The 22,942-nt window shown below is 46.2% G+C and overlaps 1 protein-coding gene across 1 annotated transcript; it reads right to left on the bottom strand.

The window, feature by feature from the left end:
* Positions 1–6,687: 6,687 nt before the first annotated feature.
* On the bottom strand, positions 6,688–22,118 carry LOC140895194 (uncharacterized). Its single transcript, XM_073304650.1, has 5 exons — positions 22,002–22,118; positions 17,429–17,683; positions 12,589–12,726; positions 11,833–11,952; positions 6,688–9,516 (listed from the first exon to the last, which is right to left on the bottom strand). The coding sequence occupies exons 1-5, from the start codon at positions 22,060–22,062 to the stop codon at positions 9,374–9,376; spliced, it is 717 nt and encodes a 238-aa protein (XP_073160751.1). The 5' UTR covers positions 22,063–22,118; the 3' UTR covers positions 6,688–9,373.
* Positions 22,119–22,942: the final 824 nt, after the last annotated feature.

Consider the following 22,942-nt stretch of genomic DNA (forward strand, 5'->3'; position numbering starts at 1 on the left):
AATGGAGCAGGATTCAGGCCCGGCGGGGGGGAGAGAAGAGGGGCTCAGGCCACAGCCAGCCACCCTGTTGCTTCCTCCCCCCAACCCCGACGCTGCACAGACACAAGGCGAGTGCCGTCGCCAAAGAGAACCTTTGCCTCCTTGCTGCTGGGCATCCTGGCAAGAGGCAGCCTGAGGCCTTGCCATCCCCCTCTGCCCTGTGGGGCAGAGTCTGCTGTTGCTAAAGGAATGGCAGGAATCTAATGGGGGGGCCCCGTGACCCTGTGTGCACCACCCACGCGTCACCTCTGCATTGGAGTGAGAGTTCGGTCTCTTGCTAGGAGAAGTTCTGGGTGTTACAGGAGGGAGATTCTGGGAGTTATCTGAGGGGTGTGCTAGGTGTTCTTAGAAAGTGGGTGTCCGTTAGAAGGTGGGAGGGATTTGGATTACTAAACCGGAATGCATCTGGAGGCCGTGATACACCCTCACAAATTGTGTTTATCCTCCTGAGGCCCTCTGATTCCTTTAAAATTTATATGTAAAATGTTTCATATAGTTCCTTTCAAAGGTTTCCAGGGAGCAGAGTCTCTCTCAGCCCCCACCAGCACTGACTCCCTTGGGCAGGAGAGTGTTCTAACCTGGAGGAGAGACAGGAGGAGGGATCTGGAGTCAAAGGGCCAAATTCTCAGCTGGTTTAAATCAGACTAGCGCCACTGACTTAAGTGGCACTACACTGATTTACACCAGCTGGGGATCTGGCCCAGAAAGGGGGAAGGGCGGGCGGGCAGGGGGCGGGTAGCACGGTTATTTAACCAACCCTGGGAAGAAGATCAGGATTCTGTTTCAACTCTGGGCTATAGTTCAGGGCAATTCTGATTCTTTCCAAACTGGTTCACTGTCCCCTGCTTCCTGCCAGCACCTCTATCCCTCACCTAGCTGTTACAGAGAAAGCACCTCACAAATACAATAAACAACGTTTGGGCCAGCAGCAACCCAGACAGGAAACCAGCACAAGGCTAGAAAAAGCGCCGTCTTCCGGCAGCCACAGTGTGCTGCTGCAGCTGGCATCTTTATCGAGACTCCTGGGGAAGGTGGCTACAGATGGGTTTCTCTGATCTCTCATGAATCCACCTCGCAGCTAGAGACCTCAGGCGTCAGACACAGTCAGCCAGAGGTGTGTATAATGTAGCATTCGCAGAACTGACAAAGCTGGTGTCTCTCTGCAGCTGTTACCAGAAGCCATAAAGAACTGGGCTCTCGGGTCTACTTTTGTTACTCACTCTCTCCACGGCCCTTACGATCTCAGGGAACACCGTAACCATTCAATGCAGCTTTTTGATCAGTTCCCTTTTCCCACCAGTTATCTCTGCTTTTCCTGACCTGAAACCTTTCCTATTGTCCTTCTTCTCACTGCCCAGTCCCCTACTTTACTTCTCCTGGTCTTCTTTTATCTTAATCATCTCTCTGGCTCTGGTTCATCCTCTACTTCAGCATCCAGATCCTTCTCCTCCCTCCTTCTCTGACAAGCTTTGCCCCCTCAACTGCCGCCCCTTCCCACGGGATGTGAGCCCCATCCCCCGCCTTGAGCTACTCTCCCACTGGCGGCTTCCCACTCAGGACCACGTTCGGTGCTGCTGCATCAACCCTGCTGGCCCTAGTAGCGCCCCAGGAACTTGAGCCTGCAGCAGGTGCTATTGCTGGGACCAGGGTTCCCACACTACATTAACCCAACATTTTCTGATACCAGCCTGTGTACTTGCTCTGGTAGATGCAACAATTGCTATGAGGTAGGATAATTATTATTATTTTGGCATTGTGGTACAATAGTGTCCAGGGTCCCCTGTTATGTCTGAGGGTTCCATTGCGCTAAGCCCTGTACACACACACACACACACACACACACACACACAGAGCCAGTCCCTGACCAGAAGAGATTATGGTGGGGGGGGGGTGGGACTTTCAATAACACCACTGTGAGTTAGGCGTTCAATTGCCATTGACTTTCAATGGGAGCTGGGTACTTCACTGCCCCAGGTTCTTTTGAAAACCTTATCCTCTACTTCAGGCACCAAACAGAGTATTCGACGAAAGAAAGGTAGTGTGAGGTGCGTGAGGCAGGCGGAGGGACTGGTCAGTAACAGAGTAGACAGAGCAGGCTGTTATCACTGTAAAAGCAAGCGCTGAGGTCATATTGCGATCAAAAGAGGAGAGCGGGGAATAGATCTAGAAAGGCAGGGGGCCAAGAACTGAGTGATGGGGCACCCCTTAGATGCCCCTTATGGTCTAAGGTGCAGCACACAGCCACCACCTCAGAGGAAGAACAAGCAGCTTGAAAAGGAAAGGTGTGAAGCCAGAGCGGGACGGAGCAAGTGACACTGGCAGAGCAGTCAGGAAGGATGCAGTGCGCAATCATGTCAAACACAGTACCGAGAGTGAGGCTGACAAGCAGGGTGAGGGGAGCCATGCCCAGCTGAGTGAAGAAGAGCGTTCAGCAGCCTGAGGAGGACTCTTGCCATGTGAGGCAGTTGGAGAGATGAGGGGAATTGACTGTCTCTAGATAACGAGGATAAGCTGAATGTAGGGGCCGGGGGCAGCAGCAGAGGAGGGTGAGGTTCAAGAGTGGGTAGGAGATGAGAGCTGTGGTTTTGAGAGCAGTCAGGCCAGCACACTCAGGATGCAGCGCTGTTAGTCTTTCAAGTGATTCAGAGTCAATGGAGACACAGAGTGGGAGGGAGATGCACACAAGTGACAGAATTGGGAACGGAAGCAGACATCCCACACACCGGTGCAGATCATTAACCAGCGGCCCAGCCTTCGCAGCCCTGCCATCAGACAGGGAACAGCCAGGCATGTTGTGCCACACCTGGCCTGATCTGGGGGCCTGGAAAGGGGCAGCACTGTGTAGGGGCCTGAATGCTCCCCACTTCTGCCAGGCACATCACAGCAGTTCACTGCAGACCCAGCACCTTCTCACAGATTCCCAGGCCGGAAGGGACCATTGTGATCATCTCATCTGCCCCCTTGTCTAACACAGACCATGGCACTCCCCCCACAACGATTACTAGAGCAGGTCCCAGAGCGTTTCTCATAGCTGATTGATTGTACTGATTGACAGTAGCTGGAAGGAGCAGCAACTGCACATTCTGTCGCTAGTGCTCATGTTAGAGACTCTCTCCTCCATCTACTTTTAGGGCAGAGGGGTAATAATCGGAACTGATCAATGGCCTGGTGGTTTAAGAGCCCTATTTGCTGCTATAAATTTGGCCTTAGCTTTACAAGTCAGTTTCGCCTGCCCACATCCAGATCTCCCTGACTTCTTCTGCTTCCATCTGCCAGCTCTAAGCCTATTGGATCTGTCCCATAGCTTGTAAATACAGCCTGTTAGCCTCAGTGCTCCTTCCACCTGATGTGAGAGACTGGGGCAGAAAATGGAACTGGAATCTTGCACCTGGCAGCATAGAGCAATAATGGCTAGAGCCAGCCTTCATGTCCTTGCAAGCCCAGAGCGTGAGATGCTAGGACAGAGAACTGCACCGGTAGTATGGCCACGTGCAGGGTGATTATCTTTTCCCCATTGCTGACATGGAACAGCACTTTTAATTGGCACATCTCTCCTGCAATGTCAGCCATCATCAGGGATGCAGCAGCAGATGGATGGGAGCTAGAAGGCAAGATGCAGGGCTCAGTGAAACCATTCTGGGTCCATACCTGAGCTGTCTAGCCTTTCCTATTTCTCATTATGTCTCACGGCACTGGAATGAGGAGGAGAACACGGCTCATTTATCCAATAACCAGAGGAGGACACTGCTTTCCTGTCAACAGCTGGGCATGACTGAGAGGTGCAGGCAGCTCTTATAAGGGGAGGCAGAAACTCTGGAGAAAATGCCAAGTTATTCTGGGTCTCAGCTCAGACAAATAGATAGTATTAATTCCACTAGCAACTTTTATACCGAAGGGGCTCAAGGCACCTGACAAACTCTGGTCTCCATATAGGATTCGCCTTGGCCACCACTGAAATGGAAAGCAGCAACTGGAATGCACCACAAAGCAACACGACACAGCAGATTATGGAGTCAGTACTACAGGGGCATTTAGCGAAATAGGATGGAATTATCTATATTGGAACATGGCCAGGATTCTCTCTCTAACACCCTAGGGAGCTGGCCGAGGGTCCTACAGGGAGAGGCGGGAGGGTCATGAATAGTCAGTTCCTTGTTTTTATGTTTTATGAAAGTCAGAGCCTCCAGCAGCACAATGCCTCCAGCCCTATGTTGGAGCGCTGCATCAGCTCTGATGCAGAATGGAGAGGGCCACCTGCACACCACAGCCTGAACTTACCCCAAGCTTTTCTTAAAAATCTCCCCTCCAAGTACTCATCAAACCTGGCCCTGCTTAGCAGAGACAGTCACAAGGCCAGGTTACAAGCACAGCAGAAATTGGCTGGCCTTTCATAGGAGGTGGAACATAAAGGAGTAAAGTCATGCATCTTTCAGAACATTTTACCCTCACTGCTTCTGTTAGCTGGCAATATCAGAATCCTTTATTGGTGTGCAGTGTCATTGCATTTCTGAGAAAGTTTGCTTTCAAAAACCTCACAGGGCTTAGAGATTTTCTGAGGTATGCTTCATGCCTCTGGAGAAGTATAGCAGCGTTTCAGGGTGTTGTATCACCCCAGCCGAGCAGGCTCCTGACCCTGCCCATTACGTAGCTGCGGGCAAGAAACTGATGCATCAGCTGTTAACACCCCAGATTCCACTCTGCCTGGAGTGTGCACCGAGAGAAACGGTGCAGCAGGCACCCACTCCGAGGCTCCATTACAGGCTGCCCCTCAAACCCTCTTCCGACAGGGCCGTGCTGCTGTTCTCAGACTGCAGCGCTTCCCAGCTGCTCTACAGCCCAGAGCTCATAGGGGCAGCAGAGTTTTATCTCTTAGCTATGCTTTAGCATGGATGGAGCTAAGGTGCTGTTTAAGCCTGGCTTATGCATTGGCTGGCCTGGCCAAAATGATGGTTTTGTCACAGCAAAGACTGCACAAGTCACCCTTTTAGCTGAAAAGCCCCTCAAAAGTCATGCAATATGCACCTCCTGTTCTCCACCCCGTGCCTGATCTCACTGCATATGCCCCCTCTCATCACAGGCCAGTGGCTGACCTCAGCTGGAGATTTGCTTTACGGCTTGTCCTTCCCACATCCCAGCTCCAGGTTTGATCCCAAAGGGGCCCACCCACTTGCCTAGGCTCCTCTCCCTGAAACACCCACAGCCAGGCCCCTGGCTTTAATATACCCATTTAATAGTGGATCATTCTTTTTCAATCCACCTTTGGTGTGCTAGCAAAGAGCAGACTTTTGCTCACCTACGTTTCTATCTAGAACCATGCAGCACTTTGGGGTTTTTGGTGTTAATTTGCTGCTCCCTAGTGGTCATTTTGCAAAACTGCATGTCTGTAAATGAGCCCTCACAATGTGTGTGGATGTGGGTATTATCCAATCTTCCATAGTTTGGCATTACCTGTGATATTATTCAGTATTAGGATTATTATTACTGGTAGTTCAAGCCCTGTGACTTCCTTGCCCTTCCAGTCAGTCATAAATTCACACATTTCCTCCTCTTCCCTTTAACTTGCTGTTTGGTTGTTTAAAAATGAGACTATCACTACCCTTCCTGAACATGGTCAGACAGTTCCCAATGGTATAAATTTGGAATCTCCTTGTCTCATCTCCAGCAAAGGATGGTCAGCCTTGAAATGACAGTTCCTCCAGTGACAAGTAGAATCACCACCTCTGAGATGCAGAAGAACCAGCCACTGGACCAGGGGTGGGCAAACTATGGCCCACGGGCCACAGCTGGCCCATGAACCGCACCACATGGCTTGGCCCTGCTCTGGCTGGGGTGCTGGGTCACATGGATCCCAGAAGCCACACCATGGCCCCACTCTGGCTCCTACTTGCTCCAATGGGAGCTGCAGGGGAGGTGCCTGCAGATGGGGCAGCATGCAGAGCTGCCTGGCCGTACCTCCGCATAGGAGCTAGAGAAGGGACATATCACTGCTTCCGGGAGCCGCTTGAGGTAAGCGCCCATGCCCCAACCAGCCCTGATCCCCCTCCTGCTCTCCAAACCCCTCGCTTCCAGCCCGGAGCACCCTCCAGCACCACAAACCCCTTATCACCAACCCCACCCCAGACCCCGCACCCCAACCCCAATTTCGTAAGTATTCATGGCCCACCATACAATTTCTATTCCCCAATGTGGCCCTCGAGCCAAAACGTTTGCCTACCCCTGCACTGGATATTTCCCACACCTGAGCCCCTGGGGGAGCCCTCTTACTGCCCCCTCTCCCCCAGGATCATTTGCACCCACCCCAGTGGGCAAACCTTGAGTCTGTCCTGTTTATGGTCCTTGGCACCAAGAGGAGCCATTGTGGTTTCAGCAGGTGTAGGGCCTGGCCCGACAGAGCCAGACCTGGGTGCTGACCAGGCTCCCAGACTCGTGACATGCACGGTCATTACCAGATCACCACACTGCAATGCATGCACACAGCTTACAGGGAATGTTGGCCCCAGTGGAAAACAAACTATACATTCAACCTTTTAACCAGCAAGGTAGTACAAACATCCACAAGGCCGGTCAAAACCCTGCCAGCTGGCAACCCCAATGACAAGAACACAAGGCATTTGCCAAAGAACAGAACTTTATTTTATAACCTCTTGTGGAAAGTTTAGTCTCTTTATTAGGAACAGAATCATCAAAACAAATCTGCAACTGAGCATAAGCATGTTCAATTAAAAACAAAAAGGAAGAGCAAAAAGCTGAGAGATTCACCTCTTGGCCTTATATCGCAGTAATAAAAATCTTTAACCATTGCTGTACAGCTGCAGGGAGGGAGCGAAGAGAAATGGAGTGTTCTGTCTGCCTGCAGAGCATCCAAAGCTGGCTACCATCTTAGCTTTCCCTGGACCTTCTCCCACGTCCCAACACATAAGCCAGGACAGGACTCCACAACTGACAGCACCAATGACCAGCACCACATTCAAGGGGTGAACCCTACTCATGCACATTCTCACCAGACTGTCTCATGGTAGAATCTGTGGGTAGGTGTCTGCCTTCAGGGAAGGAGGGGTGGGGGGGGAGAAGAGGACTCCTACAGAGATCTTGCACCTTAAGTTACCAGTTTCACAACAGAAGCCTCATTCCCCTATATTTCCTGGATACAGGGAAGCTCAATCCAGCTCCAGACCTCAACTGAGACTATGTGGTCAGTAGCGGAAACATCTCAGAACTGTGCCTGTGAAGAGGAGAATCACTGAGCCCTGGGTTGAAGCACCATCCTAAGGTTAATGTTACCCTGTTTGCCTCTAGCTTTATCAGCTACAACGTGCAGCAGACAGGTTGGAAAGCCCAATGTTGACTGCACCCAGCACTTCTTTGGCACTACTGAACTCTCCCGCCCCTCTCCAGCTCCTCCACAGTGCACCATCAATGGGTATCCCCACATTTCCACCTGTTCCCTGGAGGGATGGGATATAACTCTCCCGCATATGGCCACATTCATGTAGTGGGCTCTGAGCAACATTCCAACTGAGAGGGGATGGCCTAATGCCTTGAGAAAAGCCAAAGGGCCAGCCCCATCACATCATGGAAAGTCTGTGCCTAACAGATGGGGTGTTTCCTAGCAGCTGAGATAGGTTGAACAGTCACCTGTGGCACAGGACATCTAAGAACCTCCCCCTCCCTGCTACTAGACCTGCAAGATCTTATAAATGGAGTCCTAAAATCAGAGAAAACAGAACAAACTACCCTCTGGCATCACCAATACAGAGCTTTGCCATCCAAATGTGCAAAGTGATCCTTCAGGTATTGTATGCCGGTCTCTCCAGCTCCCAGGCCAGGAGACAGGGAATGTTTCCATACTTAGGTGCTTGCAGCCCGCATCAGAGAGCATGTACAAACCACCACTCAGTTCTGTTTCCATAGGATTTTGGGGGGCGGGGAAGGGTGTGTGAATGGTGACAAAATGGAGGACATAACAGCATTCACAAGAGAAAATGCAATGTTCTTGGCCACCACAGCTTTGCCAATGCAACTCAGCCCTGAACTGCATCACCTGCTTTGACTTTAAACTGACCCTTGCCTCCACAGCTCTCTCAAAGCAAGGGAAGCTTGATTTCTTGAACCTCCTCTAGCCCTCATCCCCCATACAGCAAACACAGCTCAGCTCAGCCCAGCCCAGCCCAAACCAGCAGTTCCCCAGGATAGACTCACCTGCAGGTTTGCCAGTGCTCCTTTCTCCTGGCCTGCAGGGTCCCCTGCTACCTGGATTCCCCTATATAACTCTGCTCACAAGTCTCCATCAGAACCCTGCTACTCCACTCCCAAGTCTCTTCTAAGCAAAGTCGATGGGTATAATATTGAGTAGGCTCCAGGACAAGCCCACTTAAGGAATTCTCTAAACTACAGCTGTCTGTGCAGATAACACAGAGGAGATAAAGCCCAAGCACACACCGAGGACCAGCTTAATCAGCCTGCAGTAGCCAGACCATTACATTTCAGGTAGTAGTGCCTTAAGGACTACACCACTCAACAATCCCAGCTTTACACTAGACACCTTTTCAGAATCACAGGTGGATACCATGAAAACCCTTATGATAAAGGCAAGCAGCCCAGTGGCACACCAGCTGCAAATCACTCATCTCCCTATGCAATCAGCATCAGTGAAAGGAAAACACATAACCACCTGTTGGTCATTACTGAGCAACAAACATACTGAGAGACCCAAAGTCATCCTCTTCCAATAGGTCCAGCCATCGCAGCTGGTTCACATCTCTCAGCATCACATACTAACTAGTTATGGGTGAAATGCAAAGAGTTTGGAGGAGTGGTTCAGATAAGCACCCATCACAAAGAACGCTTATCTCAGCCTTCCCCTGACCTCAGGTCTGCAAAATGTGGCTGGAAATCTCATGAGTATAGGCTTTCCCAGGAAATTTCTGACAAATCCTGGCTTTGGTCTCAGATTAAATGTTGTGTCCATCCTGGTGCCTAGCCAGGAATCTCAGAGGGGCAAAGACATGAAAAATAATGGGATGGGGGAGAGTTACCTTACCCAGCTCATTTCAGAGCATGCTAAACAGCTTCATAGCTCAGGTGCAGTCTTATAAATAGGCAAATGTTCATGGAGTTGGGGGAGTCTTATTAATATTTGAACCTGTTTGCCCATTGCTAATGATAGCGCCCAAGCATGGTTTTTAATAAGGTTTGCAGGCCTGTAATCTGTGCGCATGTGGACTTTCCCCCTCTAATTCAGTTATTTTGCAGGCAAGTTCTTACATGGAGTGAGACTATGTAATACAGGGGTATGCCGCCCCAGACCCCAGGATGGTACAGTGAGCGTGTCTGGTCAGGGATCAATAGGATCAGGGAAAGAGTCGCACACACACTCCTCGTTGTTGATGTCAACAATCACCTCTGGATCCGGTGTCACCTCAGACTCTGCCTCCATCTTGGGCTCTGCCTCAAGGCCTTGACAGGTCTCTGTGCTTTCTGGAAAACAAGTGAGAAATGGTTATAAACATTTGCTACTGTCTTAGCTCCACCTCTGCTGGAATCTTCACCCTGGCCTTAATCTTCTTTTGCCTTGACAATTGCAACTCCCTTCTCTATGGCCTGCCCCAGTCCCAGCTCTCTGGTCTCCAGCACACTCAGACGCTGTTGTTTACCTTCCGACAGGCACAATGAAGCACAACTGCATCAGCACATGCTGCAAACTGCTCCACTGACTTCCCATTCAATTCAGGATCTGGTTCAAAACCACCTCCCTTGTTTTTAAATCCCTCTATGGATTTGCCACAGACAACATCACAGAGCTCATCTTTCCCTAGTCCCCTCTCTGTTAATTTCTTCTCACCCAGAACTGGATTCCTCTCTGTCCTTCAATACAATCTGGCAACTATTGCTTTGAGACAAGCTCTTGTCATCTCTCTCTGCCTTATGAACGTTCCATGCATTTTCAAATCTCCGATACAAACCATATCAATTCTCCCTTGCCTATATCTCTACATTTAACTCCTCCCCACTATTATTGCAGTATCTTGCTCTGTAACTGTATTTTTTAACTCTGCCAAGCATTTTAAGGGATACAGTACATTTGTAAGATGCAATACAAGATAAAACTATTTTATTATGGCTCCTGTGGTAGAAGCAGCTAGAGGTAGGGCTAGGGTGACCAGAAGGCAAGTGTGAAAAACCGGGACGAGGGTGGGAGGTAATAGGTGCTTATATAAGAAAAAGCCCCCAAAATCTGGACTGTCCCTATAAAATTAGGACATCTGGTCACCCTAGTTAGGGCTGAGTTTCAGTTTCCTTTCTAACCCTTCATTTTTCACTTGTTCAACTTTCTCAACCAGATTCTTTAGTGCTGGGATTTTCCGTGCCTAAAAACCCCAAATGCAATTTATTTATGAAGTTAGAGCAAAATGATTTTCAGACATTTTTGAATCAGAGAAGCAAGTTAAAAACATCCTTCTTACACAGGCTCCTATTGAAATGCAGCACACGCATACCTCAGTTTCTCTTGGTACGCTGCCAGAAAATTTAAACATACCTTGTTTTATAGACCTCCATAATGAAGAGGGGGGATTTTAAATTGGAAGAAAATCGGGTCAATGTTTTAAAAGGTTGGCTCATTAAATCTGGAATGATTGCACATGTGCATTACCAATGATACGGACCTCTGACATAATGCTTTCCACCAGCAGAGTGCAAAGCACCTTCCCAAAGAGGTCAGTTTCAAGGTCACCCAACAGGTCAAGGGCAGAGCTAGGAACAGAGTCCGTATTTCCTGAGTCCCAATCCAGTGCTCTGTTTATCAAGCACACTTGATTTATTTTTGTGGCACCCTTGTCAATAACCGCTGAAAACCGAGGGCATGCAGTTTTGCCTAAGAATGATTGAACTAATGGTAGATTATGGATAACTCAGTTAAGGCCATCTCAGTAAAGGACAGTTGAGGCCACAGTTAAAGATGCCGGAGATAAGGAAGGCTCACTTAAAAGTATTCCAGTTAAGGTAGCTTCGGTTAATATAGGTTAGTAACGGATATGCTGCTGTTAATGTTCATTTAAAAAATCAGGGAAAGTAAATGCAAAAAAATGAGTTTAATGCATCAAGCACTCAAATAGAAGATTAAAAAAACAGTTTCTATCCCCACATTAACCTGGCTGCATTACACATATACCATGTTTTCCATTCCCGATTTCTTTGGTAGATTTAAATATGAATGTATTACTAATTGTGGCCCCGATTCAAGAAAGCAACACAGCATGTACTCAAGTACCTCTGACTTCAATGGGATTTAAGCATGTGCTTCTGGCTTAGCACATTCTTAAGCACTGTGCTGAATAAGAATGATTTCTAGAACTGGAGTCAATGTTAGTGACTCTACCTTACAAATATACTGGATATGCAGCATGGGGAGCTAACATTACAGTGAAATTGCAAAGCTATTTGTAAAAAGATATTTTTAATACCCAGAAGGTAAAATGGATGAGCCCATCCTCTGCCCCACAGAGGAGGTGCATTAGTGGGGTATTGGTGCACTTATTGGGTATTAAAGGCACGAGGCCACAATGCACCAAGAGCTGACAAATGCACATACTGATGTGGCTTAATGAGGTATTGACAGGACAGAGCTGGGAAGCTTGCACTGCCAGTGGTCATGCAGTATATCCTCTCTCGTTCAGTTTCCAGACTGTCCAGCCAACTCTTTCAACCCTCAATAACATACGTCAACTTTATCCTCCTCCAATTTCCTAAATGAGTTATTTCTCAGGCAGCTACAAACCAAGTCCCTGTACCAACCAGGGTTTGGAGGGCTGTCATCTGGGGCAGATGGCGCCTCATGGTGGTCTCCATTTGGAGGGCTCTTTGTTTCTTCATTGGAGATGACTGACATCATCATTCCTTCTTCCTTTTCCTCCTCTGTAGAAAAGCAGATGAAAGACTGCAAGGAACCAGGAACCAGGACCCACCCTCCATAAACTCTGGATATATTCAGTGTGAAGCCTGGCTTTTTACACTCGTCTTTGTCTCCATTTCACATGGCCCTGGCTCCATTCCCAGAGCAGACTGATACAGGGTATTGACACTATAAACTTTCCAAATTTGGAGAGCTGACAGGATTGCCACCTGAGGTGGCCTGGCTATGTCTGAACTCAGAGCACAGAGGGCCTGATCCAGACAGGAGATTCAGTGGGAGGAACAGGTGCTCAGCTCCCTTCAGGATCAAGCCTAAACAGAGCAGTAGGGCTTCTTTAATGTGCCCCCACTGATGTTTTCAGCACAAATAGCTCCTGCCAGCAAATCTGAGGTGAAAACAAAAATGTTCCTTCAGGAACTCACCAGCAGGAGACTTTTCCCCAGCAACGAGCAGGTTTTTACAAAGCTCAGCTTTACTGGGACAAGGGCAGGAATGGAAGGAAGACAAGACTAGCCACAAATTCTAGTCAGGACCTACGGAGAAGCTGCACCGAGCAAGTTGGGAAATGGAGCTGTGTTTAGACTGTCCTAGGACAGACTGTACTCAACCCAGTAGGAAGCAGAGAAATCCCCGCTCACCTGAAGGCACCGGAATGAACTGCTGTTTGCTTTTCAGGCAGCAGAATGTTATCAGTGATGCTATAACAGCCAGGACAATTGCACCCCCTCCACATGCTGCCAGGGTGTAAAGGAACAAAGGTTGCTTCAGCAGGTCTCCTGCATGAAGGACACAGTTTGTTAGTCAGAGGAACTAGAGCATGTCCTCCTGAGCTGAAGAAGCCCAACAGCTGAATTAAAGTCAGTGAAGAATATTGAAGATGTGGGTGGGCTGGGGGAATTAGGAAGAAAGGATGAACTATGTGGTTCCTAACTGTGTTACAGATTCTCTCTTTATTCCCCTTCCCAGCCAGAGCTAATGTGAAGCTACCAGCATGGGGCACAGACTGCAGATGGCCTGTCAGAAGGTCACACACAGGTTGGTGAACATTATCCAGCACCTCACTCATTGACTGGGGATTTGTCAACTTTGCAGATTTAGGTAGGAACTGAATTTACTTCAGAGCGGTAGAGAGAAATGGACAGAAAGACAGGCAGATGGTGCAACAGATTTACAAACAGACAGAGATCCTCCTATGTAAGAATGGTTTGTTCAAACATAGGACATTCAGAAGAAAAACACTCTTCTTCCAAATATGATAAATGTATGAAGCCAAATTTAACCCGGTATAAATTCACTGAAGTCAAGGGAATTGCACCAGGGATAGATTTGAACCATTGATTTTATTATCACTTGGTTCCTTTTTCATCTACTATTCCCACACCTTGAACTAAGTATACCTGTCAGTCTGTTTAGTTAGTCACCTTGTCTAGCTAACTACAGTTGGTTGTTTAGCTAGCTTGTCTATCTAGTCAATTTATCTATCGACAGTGTCTCTCTCCACAGGGACCAAACTGAATACACTGTGCAAAATACCTGAAATAATAATAATTAGGGCTGTCAATTAATCACAGTTAACTCACGCAATTAACTAAAAAAAAATTAACTGCAATTAAAAAAATTAATCACGATTAATTGCATTGTTAAACAGTAGAATACCAACTGAAATTTATTAAATATTTTGGATGTTTTTCTACATTTTCAAATATATTGATTTCTATTACAACACAGAATACAGTGTACAGTGCTCACTTTATATTATTATTTTTATTACAAATATTTGCACTGTAAAAATGATAAACAAAAGAAACAGTATTTTTCAATTCACCTCATACAGGTACTCTAGTGCAATCTCTTTATTATGAAAGTGTAACTTACAAATGTAGATTTTGTCACATAACTGCACTCAAAAACAAAACAATGTAAAACTTTAGAACCTACAAGTCCACTCAGTCCTACTTCTTGTTCAGCCAATTGCTAAGACAAACAGGTGTGTTCACATTTATGGGAGATACTGCTGACTGCTTCTTATTTACAATGTCACATTAAAGTGAGAACAGGCATTCGCATGACACTTTTGTAGCCAGCGTTGCAAGGTATTTACATGCCAGATATGCTAAACATTCATATGTCCCTTCATGCTTCAGCCATCATTCCACAGGACATGCTTCCATGCTGATGATGCATGTTAAAAAAATTATCCAGTAATTAAATTTGTGACTGTACTCCTTGGCAGAGAATTGTATGTCTCCTGTTCTGTTTTACCCATATTCTGCCATATATTTCATGTTATAGCAGTCCCAGATGATGACCCAGCACATGTTCATTTTAAGAACACTTTCACAACAGAGTTGACAAAATGCAAAGAAGGTACCAATGTGAAATTTCTAAGGATAGATACAGCACTCGACCCAAGCTTTAAGAATCTGAAGTGCCTTCCAAAATCTGAGAGGGACGAGGTGTGGAGCATGCTTTCAGATGTCTTAAAAGAGCAACACTCCGATGCGGAAACTACAGAACCCAAACCACCAAAAAAGAAAATCAACTTTCTGCTGGTGGCATCTGACTCAGATGATGAAAATGAACATGCGTCGGTCCGCTCTGCTTTGGATCATCATTGAGCAGAACCTGTCACCAGCGTATCTTCTGGAATGGTGGTTGAAGCATGAAGGGACATATGAATCTTTAGCGCATCTGGCACATAAATATCTTGTGATGCCAGCTACAACAGTGCCATGTGAACGCCTGTTCTCACTTTCAGGTGACCTTGTAAACAAGATGTGGGCAGCATTATCTCCTGCAAATTGTAACCAAACTTGTTTGTCTGAGTGATTGGCTGAAGTAGGACTGAGTGGACTTGTAGGCTCTAAAGTTTTACATTGTTTTATTTTTGAATGCAGTTACTTTTTGTACATAATTCTACATTTGTAAGTTCAACTTTCATGATAAAGAGATTGCACTACAGTACTTGTATTAGGTGTATTAGGTGAATTGAAATATACTATTTATTTTGTTTTTTACTGTGCAAATATTTGTAATAAAAATAAATATAAAGTGAGCACTATACACTTTGTATTCTGTGTTGTAACTGAAATAAATATATTTGGAAATATAGAAAACATTCAAAACATTCAAAAATATTTAAATAAATGGTATTTTATTACTGTTTAACAGTGCAATTAATCACACTATTAATTGCAATTAACTTTTTTAATCACTTGACAGCCCTAATAATAAATACCCTTTTAAATGTCCTATGCATCTTCTTGCTTATTTAAACAACTTCTGCATGCTGGACAGACATCTTTATCAAGCTGCTTATAACTACCAAGTCATTTTCTTTAGATCCCACATGTTCATAGTCCTTCTCAGTATTCCTGAGAAGTTTAAATTATTCTGGTTAATATGTTTTATGGTAACAATTATCCAGGATAAATTTCATCTGCCATCAAGTTGTCTAATGCCCAGGGTATTTAGATTCATTATCAACCTTACAAAAACTGCATTCATCCATTTGCCTGGAGCAAATAATTTTTTTCTGACTAGTGAGTAGAATATCATCAGTCTTTTTCTAATTATCATCATCATTATAATGGTAAGGAGAGGGGGAAAGAATACAGCAAAAATAATTGGTCATTTAAAAAGAATTAAACCCCATGAATTCTCTACATTGGTATTCGAAACCGCTGTTACTCACTGTTTGTGAACATTAGAACGAAGTAAGTATGTGTTCACAGAAAGCAAAAGTGTCACCAGTTCCCAAAAGTGTGCTAATACTCATGCCAATATGTGTTCATACAACTTTTCACATCAGCAGTGCTTACACAGCTATCATGAAATTCCTTGATGGGTTTGTGGACTAGAAATAAGGAACAGATATTACACTTTGTCACTGAGGTGGCCCCACAGAGCATATACTGCAGGGTGATTGTCAGATCCCTGCATGAATTATCACAAGGCCTGATCCACAGCCCATTAATGTCAATGAGGGTGTTTCCAACGATATCAATAGGCTTTTGATCGAGCCCATGCTGAACAGTTTGTGATCAATTCATTGGGTGAAATTTGTTCACATGAAAGAGACATCAGCTGTGAACAGTAAACAAATTAATGAAATCAGAGTCCACAGACAATTTGCAAACAGGGAAAAAGGTTAGACCTAAATAAATAATTTGTGGTGAATTGTTTGCTCAACACGAATTGTGAGGGAGGCTGAGGCGATATTTATAAGCTGGTTAATCTTCTTGACAATTTTGGACAGCGGACCTACATGGAGGGTAATAAAGCAAAGCACAATACAGCAGCTGAGCCCAGGAGCTGAAGAATTCGGGTAGTGGGTGCTGGTTTATTTGTGGAGATGCTGGAAGGTTCAGTGAGGAAAGTATGTCAGGATAGGAAGAAACCCGTGGGTTTTTTTTTGATTGTGGAGTAGGAGATCTCTGACTTGTCAGTATGGGAGGTGCGTATCAACTTGGGAAATACATTGTAGGACAGGGTTCTTAACCTTTTTCTTGCTGAGGCCCCCCTCAACATGCTATTAAAACACCAGGGCCTGGTGGGGGTGAGGGGGAGAGTGCGGGGCTCCAGGCCGGGGATGGGGGGCAGACACCCTTGGGCATAGGCATAATTTTACTTCTATGCGGGGGGGAGGGGGGAAGGGCTGGTGGGGCTCGAGCCAACTCTGCACAGAAGGGTCCAGGGCAGGAGTGCCTCCTCCATCCCCTGACTCACCTCAGGAGGCCACCCAGCCTGTCTGGGCTGTGGGGGGATGCAGCCAAAAATATAACTCAAAGGGGGGACTCAGTTTAAAAAGTTTGAAAACCTCTCAGGGAGCAGGGAGAGGATAGCTAGGGGCTGTGTATGGGCAGGGGTGGGTAGCTCAGGGTGTAGGAAGGGGGTAGCTAGGGACTGCGTGTGACAGGAGGTGGTAGCTCAGGGTGCAGGGAGGAGATAGCTAGGGGCTGTGTGTGGGCAGGGGTGGGTAGCTCAGGGTGCAGGGAGGGGGTAGCTAGGGGCTGTGTGTGAGCAGGGGGTGGTAGCTCAGGGTGCAGGGAGGGGATAGCTAGTGGCTGTGTGTGGGCAGAGGGGTAGCTCAGGGTGCAGGCAGGTTGTAGCTAGGGGCTGTATGTGGGCGGGGGGGGGTCCCAGTGAGGCTCCCAGCTTCGGTGGCGGGGGGCACTGGGGTTCCCAGCTTTAGCCTTGCACTGCTCCCGGCTTCAGTGCTGGGGCTCAAGGGAACCGGATTTCAGCCACGGGGCTCTGTAGCCCCCCGGAAAGGGCTCACGGACCCCCAGGGGGCTTCGGACCCCTGGTTGAGAACTGCTGTTGTAGGACATGGATACAGAGCTGCAGGGGGGAGAGAGGGAGGCAAGGAAGTCAAGACGCATTTGTCTCTGCATGCAGATACGGACACTGACAACTCCTCTCACCCTCATCCTGAGAGGGGAAAAATGAAGATAAACTGTGGCTAATATCACCTACCTTCCTTACACTCCAGTTCTATGAGGGAACTCTCACCGATGTTGTTTTCATGGTGAATTTGACAGACAAGCTTTTCAGGCAGCCCTTTCTCCAAAATAATCTTCTTGCCATCATCCTCAATCTCAATCAGACCCACAAGCTGTCCATTCAGCATCCAATGAAAGCAGACACGGGAACGGTTAGCGCTCTCACAAAGTAATTCTCTTCCCCCATCAGTGTGGCTGGAGACATTAACAGCTGGGATTTGGGTTGGCTCTTGTCACACAAGATGGGAGTTATGAAAACAGGGGAGAAAACAGAGACAAGTTAACCAGACATGGCAATGAATGTGAACAAAAGTGGATATTTCTGCCATTCGGACACAAACCACAATGGTATTTGCCACATGTTAGTTTACACAGAAATAAAAGATGGGAAAGAATGAGGTTCATCAATGCCTGCAATCCCACCAACACCTGGCCATGCCTCTGAAATCCCACAATAGCCTATGGCAATCCTGCAGTCCCACTAATTTCCATTTTTTTCTTCTGCGATCCCCCAGTTGTCTCTCCTAGTCCTGAAATCCTCCCCGAGTCTGCCCACCCCCAGGCAATCCATCCAATAGTGCAGTGGTTCTCAACCCGCAGCATAATCAGCACACATGCAGCCTATGTGACATCCTCAGGGCCAAATAGGGAGTATATATATTGTGCAGATGTGGTAAATAGGTTGAGAACCACTCCCTTTCCTCTTCTTGCAGCGTCACCAATGCCGGTTCCTCCTCCTTCAGTCTCAGCAGTGTCCATCAGCTCCCCAGCAACTGCAAGAGATCATTTGTGGGATACTCCCACCTGATCCTAATGGTCAAATCGTACACAATGCTCCAAGAGAAGACAGAAACTTCCAAGGTGCAACAGGAGAATATCCTTTCCCCACCCCATATCCGGTGATCAATTCAACCCTGTGGTGCGATCAAACATCACCGTACAGTAGATGAGTATCTAATGTCATTTACACCCTGAAATACTTCTGATGCCCAAGTTATTGGCTATTATTCTCTTGAATGCCATTAATTTGAGTTTTTCCCGTGGCACTGGAGCAAATAATTCCAGAGGCTGATTGCCCTCTGAGAAGAAAATCCGTCACATGAATGTAATCAAAACTCCTGGTTTGGTTTGGTTAATTTCCAGGTGCACCCACATTTTTCTGTTGCTGATTAATTCAATTAACTATTTACCTGAATCCTCATGAGATACTGATTGCAACTCCCTCCAAAAGAATTGTAATTCCATCATACCAACAGCCCTTGATCTTGGAGACCTCTTATGAAATTACTTATTTGCTCATCTCAAGCCTTTAATTTCACAGCATCAGAAAATAGATAGAGAGTTATAGAGATAGTACTCTTGAAGGAGAATTGACTCAAGCTAGAGCTGAGCAAACAATAAGTAGTAATTTATTTCTCACCTCTTCTTCTGTTCACATATTGCCTGAAAACAGATGATCATTCTTTTGAATTTTCCAGATTCAGTATTCAAAATTATTTGTAGCATAAACGCTGAATAATTTCTGGCCTGTAGCTTGCAGTTTGTTGAGAGTATTTAAAATTTGAGCTGTGTTGGTTATGTTATGGTTATGTTTCTCAAATCTCCCTCATTCTGATAAATGTCATTCATCTTAATTTACCTACATTTCACACAAATTTGGGGTCTCTTTGGTTTTCTTGTTGAAAATTATTTATTTCAGAAATAAAGAATAATGAAACTGAGGTTATCAAAAGAGTTCTTTACACTAAATAAATGAATCCCAGATCATTTTAAGTTTCCCAAGTGAATACATTTGTATCTCCATCAGTTTGGTCTATGACAATAGATTATTTTCTATAATTGAGCTTTGGCAGGTAGTGAAGTATGGACTAGACATACAGGTCACATGGTGTATTTCTGTTCCCTGACTATATAAGTAACTCACACATAGGTGTCTCGTGTGAATATTCATGTTCACAAGCTCAAAATTCACTTTCCTTGAATACTATCCAATATTCACCTAAAAGACATTGCACCTATGAGTATTCCTGCCAGTAAATTCTTTCACTAGAAGATGTGTGGCAAGTGAACACATAAGGGTTGTAAACACACCAGAGCAAATGGATTTAAATATAGGAAAAAGTAGGCCTGAACATTTTCTGAAGGATTTGCCCAATTCTCATCTAAGCCCTTTGGGCCAAGGAGCCCCGTCTTTGACCAGCTCTCAGCTGGAGTTCAGCTTGTCTGCACTTGGCTGGCATTAAGTTTCATTTGTCTTCACTGAGATCAGTCCACTTTGACATTTTCATTATAATCCCATAAACTCCATTTTCTCTTAAAAACCTGGGACGTTGTAAAGTGAATGCAGCGTAGAACAGGACCCGAGAGAATGTGGTGCAAAGTACCAGCCTATCTGAATCCTGGAGGGGGCAGTGCAAGGTGTGAGAATGACAGTCCTGGAGACTGAAGTCCTCAGTTTATCTATGGCACTGGTATAAAGTGGGCAATGGCAGTGCAAGCCTCCCCACACTACCCCACTGATGGGCTGGAATCTCCAATAGACTAAGTGAGCTTCCATTAGCCGGGTGATTCACCCTGGAGAATTGTCCCTTTGTGAGGAGAAGTACCACTGACATAAAGCTGGCAGAAGTGGCTTTGCCACTTCCCGCACCAGCTCTGCTGTCTCCTATGCCAGAGCTGCGCCATCCAGTGAACAAAGGGAGAGGGAAGGTTGGGGACAGAGGGCATGGTGGAGCAAGGGGCCACTATGACCAACTTCTAAGTGACACAATACCCCTGAGGGACCTGATTTCATCAGCATAAATTAAATCTGCACACTGGGGGTCAACAGCTGAGAATCAGGGAGTAGCAACAACATCCTTGTCAGACCCCTTCTCCATTGCACTGAGCAGCTGAGAAACAAGCCCAGGTGTATTTCAAACCTGACTCGGAGAGACCAGCTCTTGGGGGTGAGAAAAGAGTTCAGTCACCATCATCCAGTCAGTCCTTAGCCTACCAGGCAAGATTGCCAGCAAGGGGTCAATTAGTGCCAACAGTGGCAATGTGACAGTTTTTGTGACAGCTGCCACCTGTCCCACTATGGAAATGGACTAAAATGCACAACTCCGTGCCTAAAATCTGCTCTCCAGAAACACACAACCCACACTGCTATCTCTGAAGTTGTGGGTGAAAGCATCTTCTCCCAGCACCTTTATGCTCTCAGTGGGCTCAGAGAATATAGGAAGTTGGCAATGTGGGTGCAGAAAATATCCTTTTGTTTGCATGCAGCACTATGGCATTCTGCAGAGCCGAAAACCTACAAACTGTGTCTGCTAATCCAAAGACACCTACAGCTACTGAGAGCCAAACTGACATCTTGGAAAGAACTGATCCTTCATTTAAGCTCTCAGATTCAAGAATGATTGATTCCAAATGAAGGTCACTTACTGGATACTTTCAGTAAGAAAGATCTTTGATTGTGTTTGTAAGAGCAAATTCATACTTTCCTTCATCCTCCTTCAACAAAGTCTTCTGCTCTACAAGCACACAATCTCGTTACAGTAAGTGTCACAGTCTGTAGACGAAGTATCATAAGGCGTGGGTCATCTGCCCAGGTTACCCTAGAGAGATTTTTTAGGCTTTGAATTCCCAAAGGAAAGTTGACTGAGCCACCAATGATTCCACTGACAGTGTCTGCTTCCTCACTAATGTGGCCTCAACAATAATAATAAAACATAGTCACTGATTTTACTGTGTGTCCGTCCATTGGTTCTGATCTGGCTGACTCACAAAAGGCAAAACTCCAGATAAGACATAAAAATGGTAAATCGGATCACAGTGGGAAGGTGGGAAGAGAGGGAGTTAAACCTGAAGTGAAGGCTAACTCTGCTATCCTGCAAAGATCAAGGCAAGGGGCACATCATACAGCCAGAACTACAGAGACAAAGACATGAGCATACCCCCTCTTCTTTTCCTCTTAAGTTCCTACCTCCAACAGCTCCACCTCCTCAGAGCTTAGAGGCTGAGACAGTGTATAGGGAGTCCAACACTCAGCAGGCTAATAGTATGTATGGCAATTAAGATAACTTACACCGATATAGCACTGTTCATCTGAGGATCTCAAAGGCTTTTGCAAACATGAATCAATTAAGACTCACACTGTCCCTTTGCACAGGTAACTATCGCTATCATTGGAGGGACATAGTGGCTACTGCTACAAGGACTTGCCCAAGGTCATATGAAGAGTTGGGACTAGAACCTCAGAGTCTCACATTCCCATCTCCTGCTTTAACCAGCATGCCACCTACAAATCCTCCAATTTGCTATCATTTTCAGGTGCGTTCACGGCTGCAGTACATCAAGACAATAACGCATTGTTAGTTACTATTAGTTTATAAAAAAATCTGTCTTACTTTGGTATGATGGCCTCTTTTCATGCTTTAGCAATTACAACACTTGATACTTCCCAATGCCCGGTGGTGACCTTACAAAGGTATCCGAGCAAAATGAACGTTTCCACTCACCTGGGCGAAGCCATGCCAGTTTCATAAAGAAAAACCCACACTTACCATCAATCATGATTATGATCATCAGCACACACTGCAGGGTTAAAGGAGATTTGAAATCCATTTTAAAGAGCTTTTTGCATCGTCTGTTAAGAATAGGATCTGGCTACACGGCTAAACGAATCTGCTGCTCAGGAAATGATGTCAGAAGCAGGAACAAAAAAAAATCAACACACCCCATGCTGAATAACGTATCAGAATAGATCTTTAAGGTTCCAGGTGGCTGAACTCATGCTGCAGTGACATGAGCCACGAATTGCTTGCAAGGCCCCGCACCCAGAAGCTGGTTGTGTATCAGAATGGGATTCAGAAAGGGAGGAGAAAGGACTCTCCCGGCCATCAGATCAGATTTAGGAAAAAGCCAGTGTAAAGCCTATCTTGAGCAAAGGAGGAAACACCTGTTTCCTACACTCCCTTGCTCTTTTTCAGTCTTTGGTTGATTGGTTTAAAGTTCAGCTCAGAAGAGAATGGCTATGGTCAAAGAAAGCAATCTGTACAACCACACCCTGTTTTTCAGAGGTATTGAGTACCAACAATTGCCACTGCAGTCAGTGGGCGATGCAGGAGAGGCCATCTTTGAAGATCAGGCCAGCATTATGAGCCTGAACTTCATAATGTTCTCTCAGGAACAGATTCTTTTGTCAGTGCCACGAGATAAATATATCATGCCTGAATGGGCCATGCGCAACCCCCAGTGGAGACTGATGGCTACAGGAAGTTGAGGTGGGTTGATAAAGAGACCCACCAGGCTGGTGCTTGGTCATGCAATGTTTGATTTGATATGACTGGCAGAGAGGAGACAGAGAGAGAATCAGTGTGTAATAATGTCTGGACTCCAATGATGTCTCACGTAGGAGTCTGTCTGGATTCTGTAGTATGCAGGATGGAGTTTTAGGAACAAGATGCATTATCTAAACAGTGGTAATATAAACCAGATGTCTACA

The sequence above is a fragment of the Lepidochelys kempii genome, chromosome 1 (assembly GCF_965140265.1).
Source record: "Lepidochelys kempii isolate rLepKem1 chromosome 1, rLepKem1.hap2, whole genome shotgun sequence".
In the NCBI taxonomy this organism is placed as follows: Eukaryota; Metazoa; Chordata; order Testudines; family Cheloniidae; genus Lepidochelys; species Lepidochelys kempii.

Bases quoted from the DNA above. Each gene is read 5' to 3' on its own strand.
- LOC140895194 (XM_073304650.1), bottom strand. From the start codon at position 22,062: ATGGATTTCAAATCTCCTTTAACCCTGCAGTGTGTGCTGATGATCATA. The intron at 12,727-17,428 runs GTAGGTGATATT...TCCTTCATGCAG, and splicing joins AGAACTGGAGTGTAAGGAAG to GAGACCTGCTGAAGCAACCT. The intron at 9,517-11,832 runs GTTGGTACAGGG...CTTGTTTTCCAG, and splicing joins TGACAGCCCTCCAAACCCTG to AAAGCACAGAGACCTGTCAA.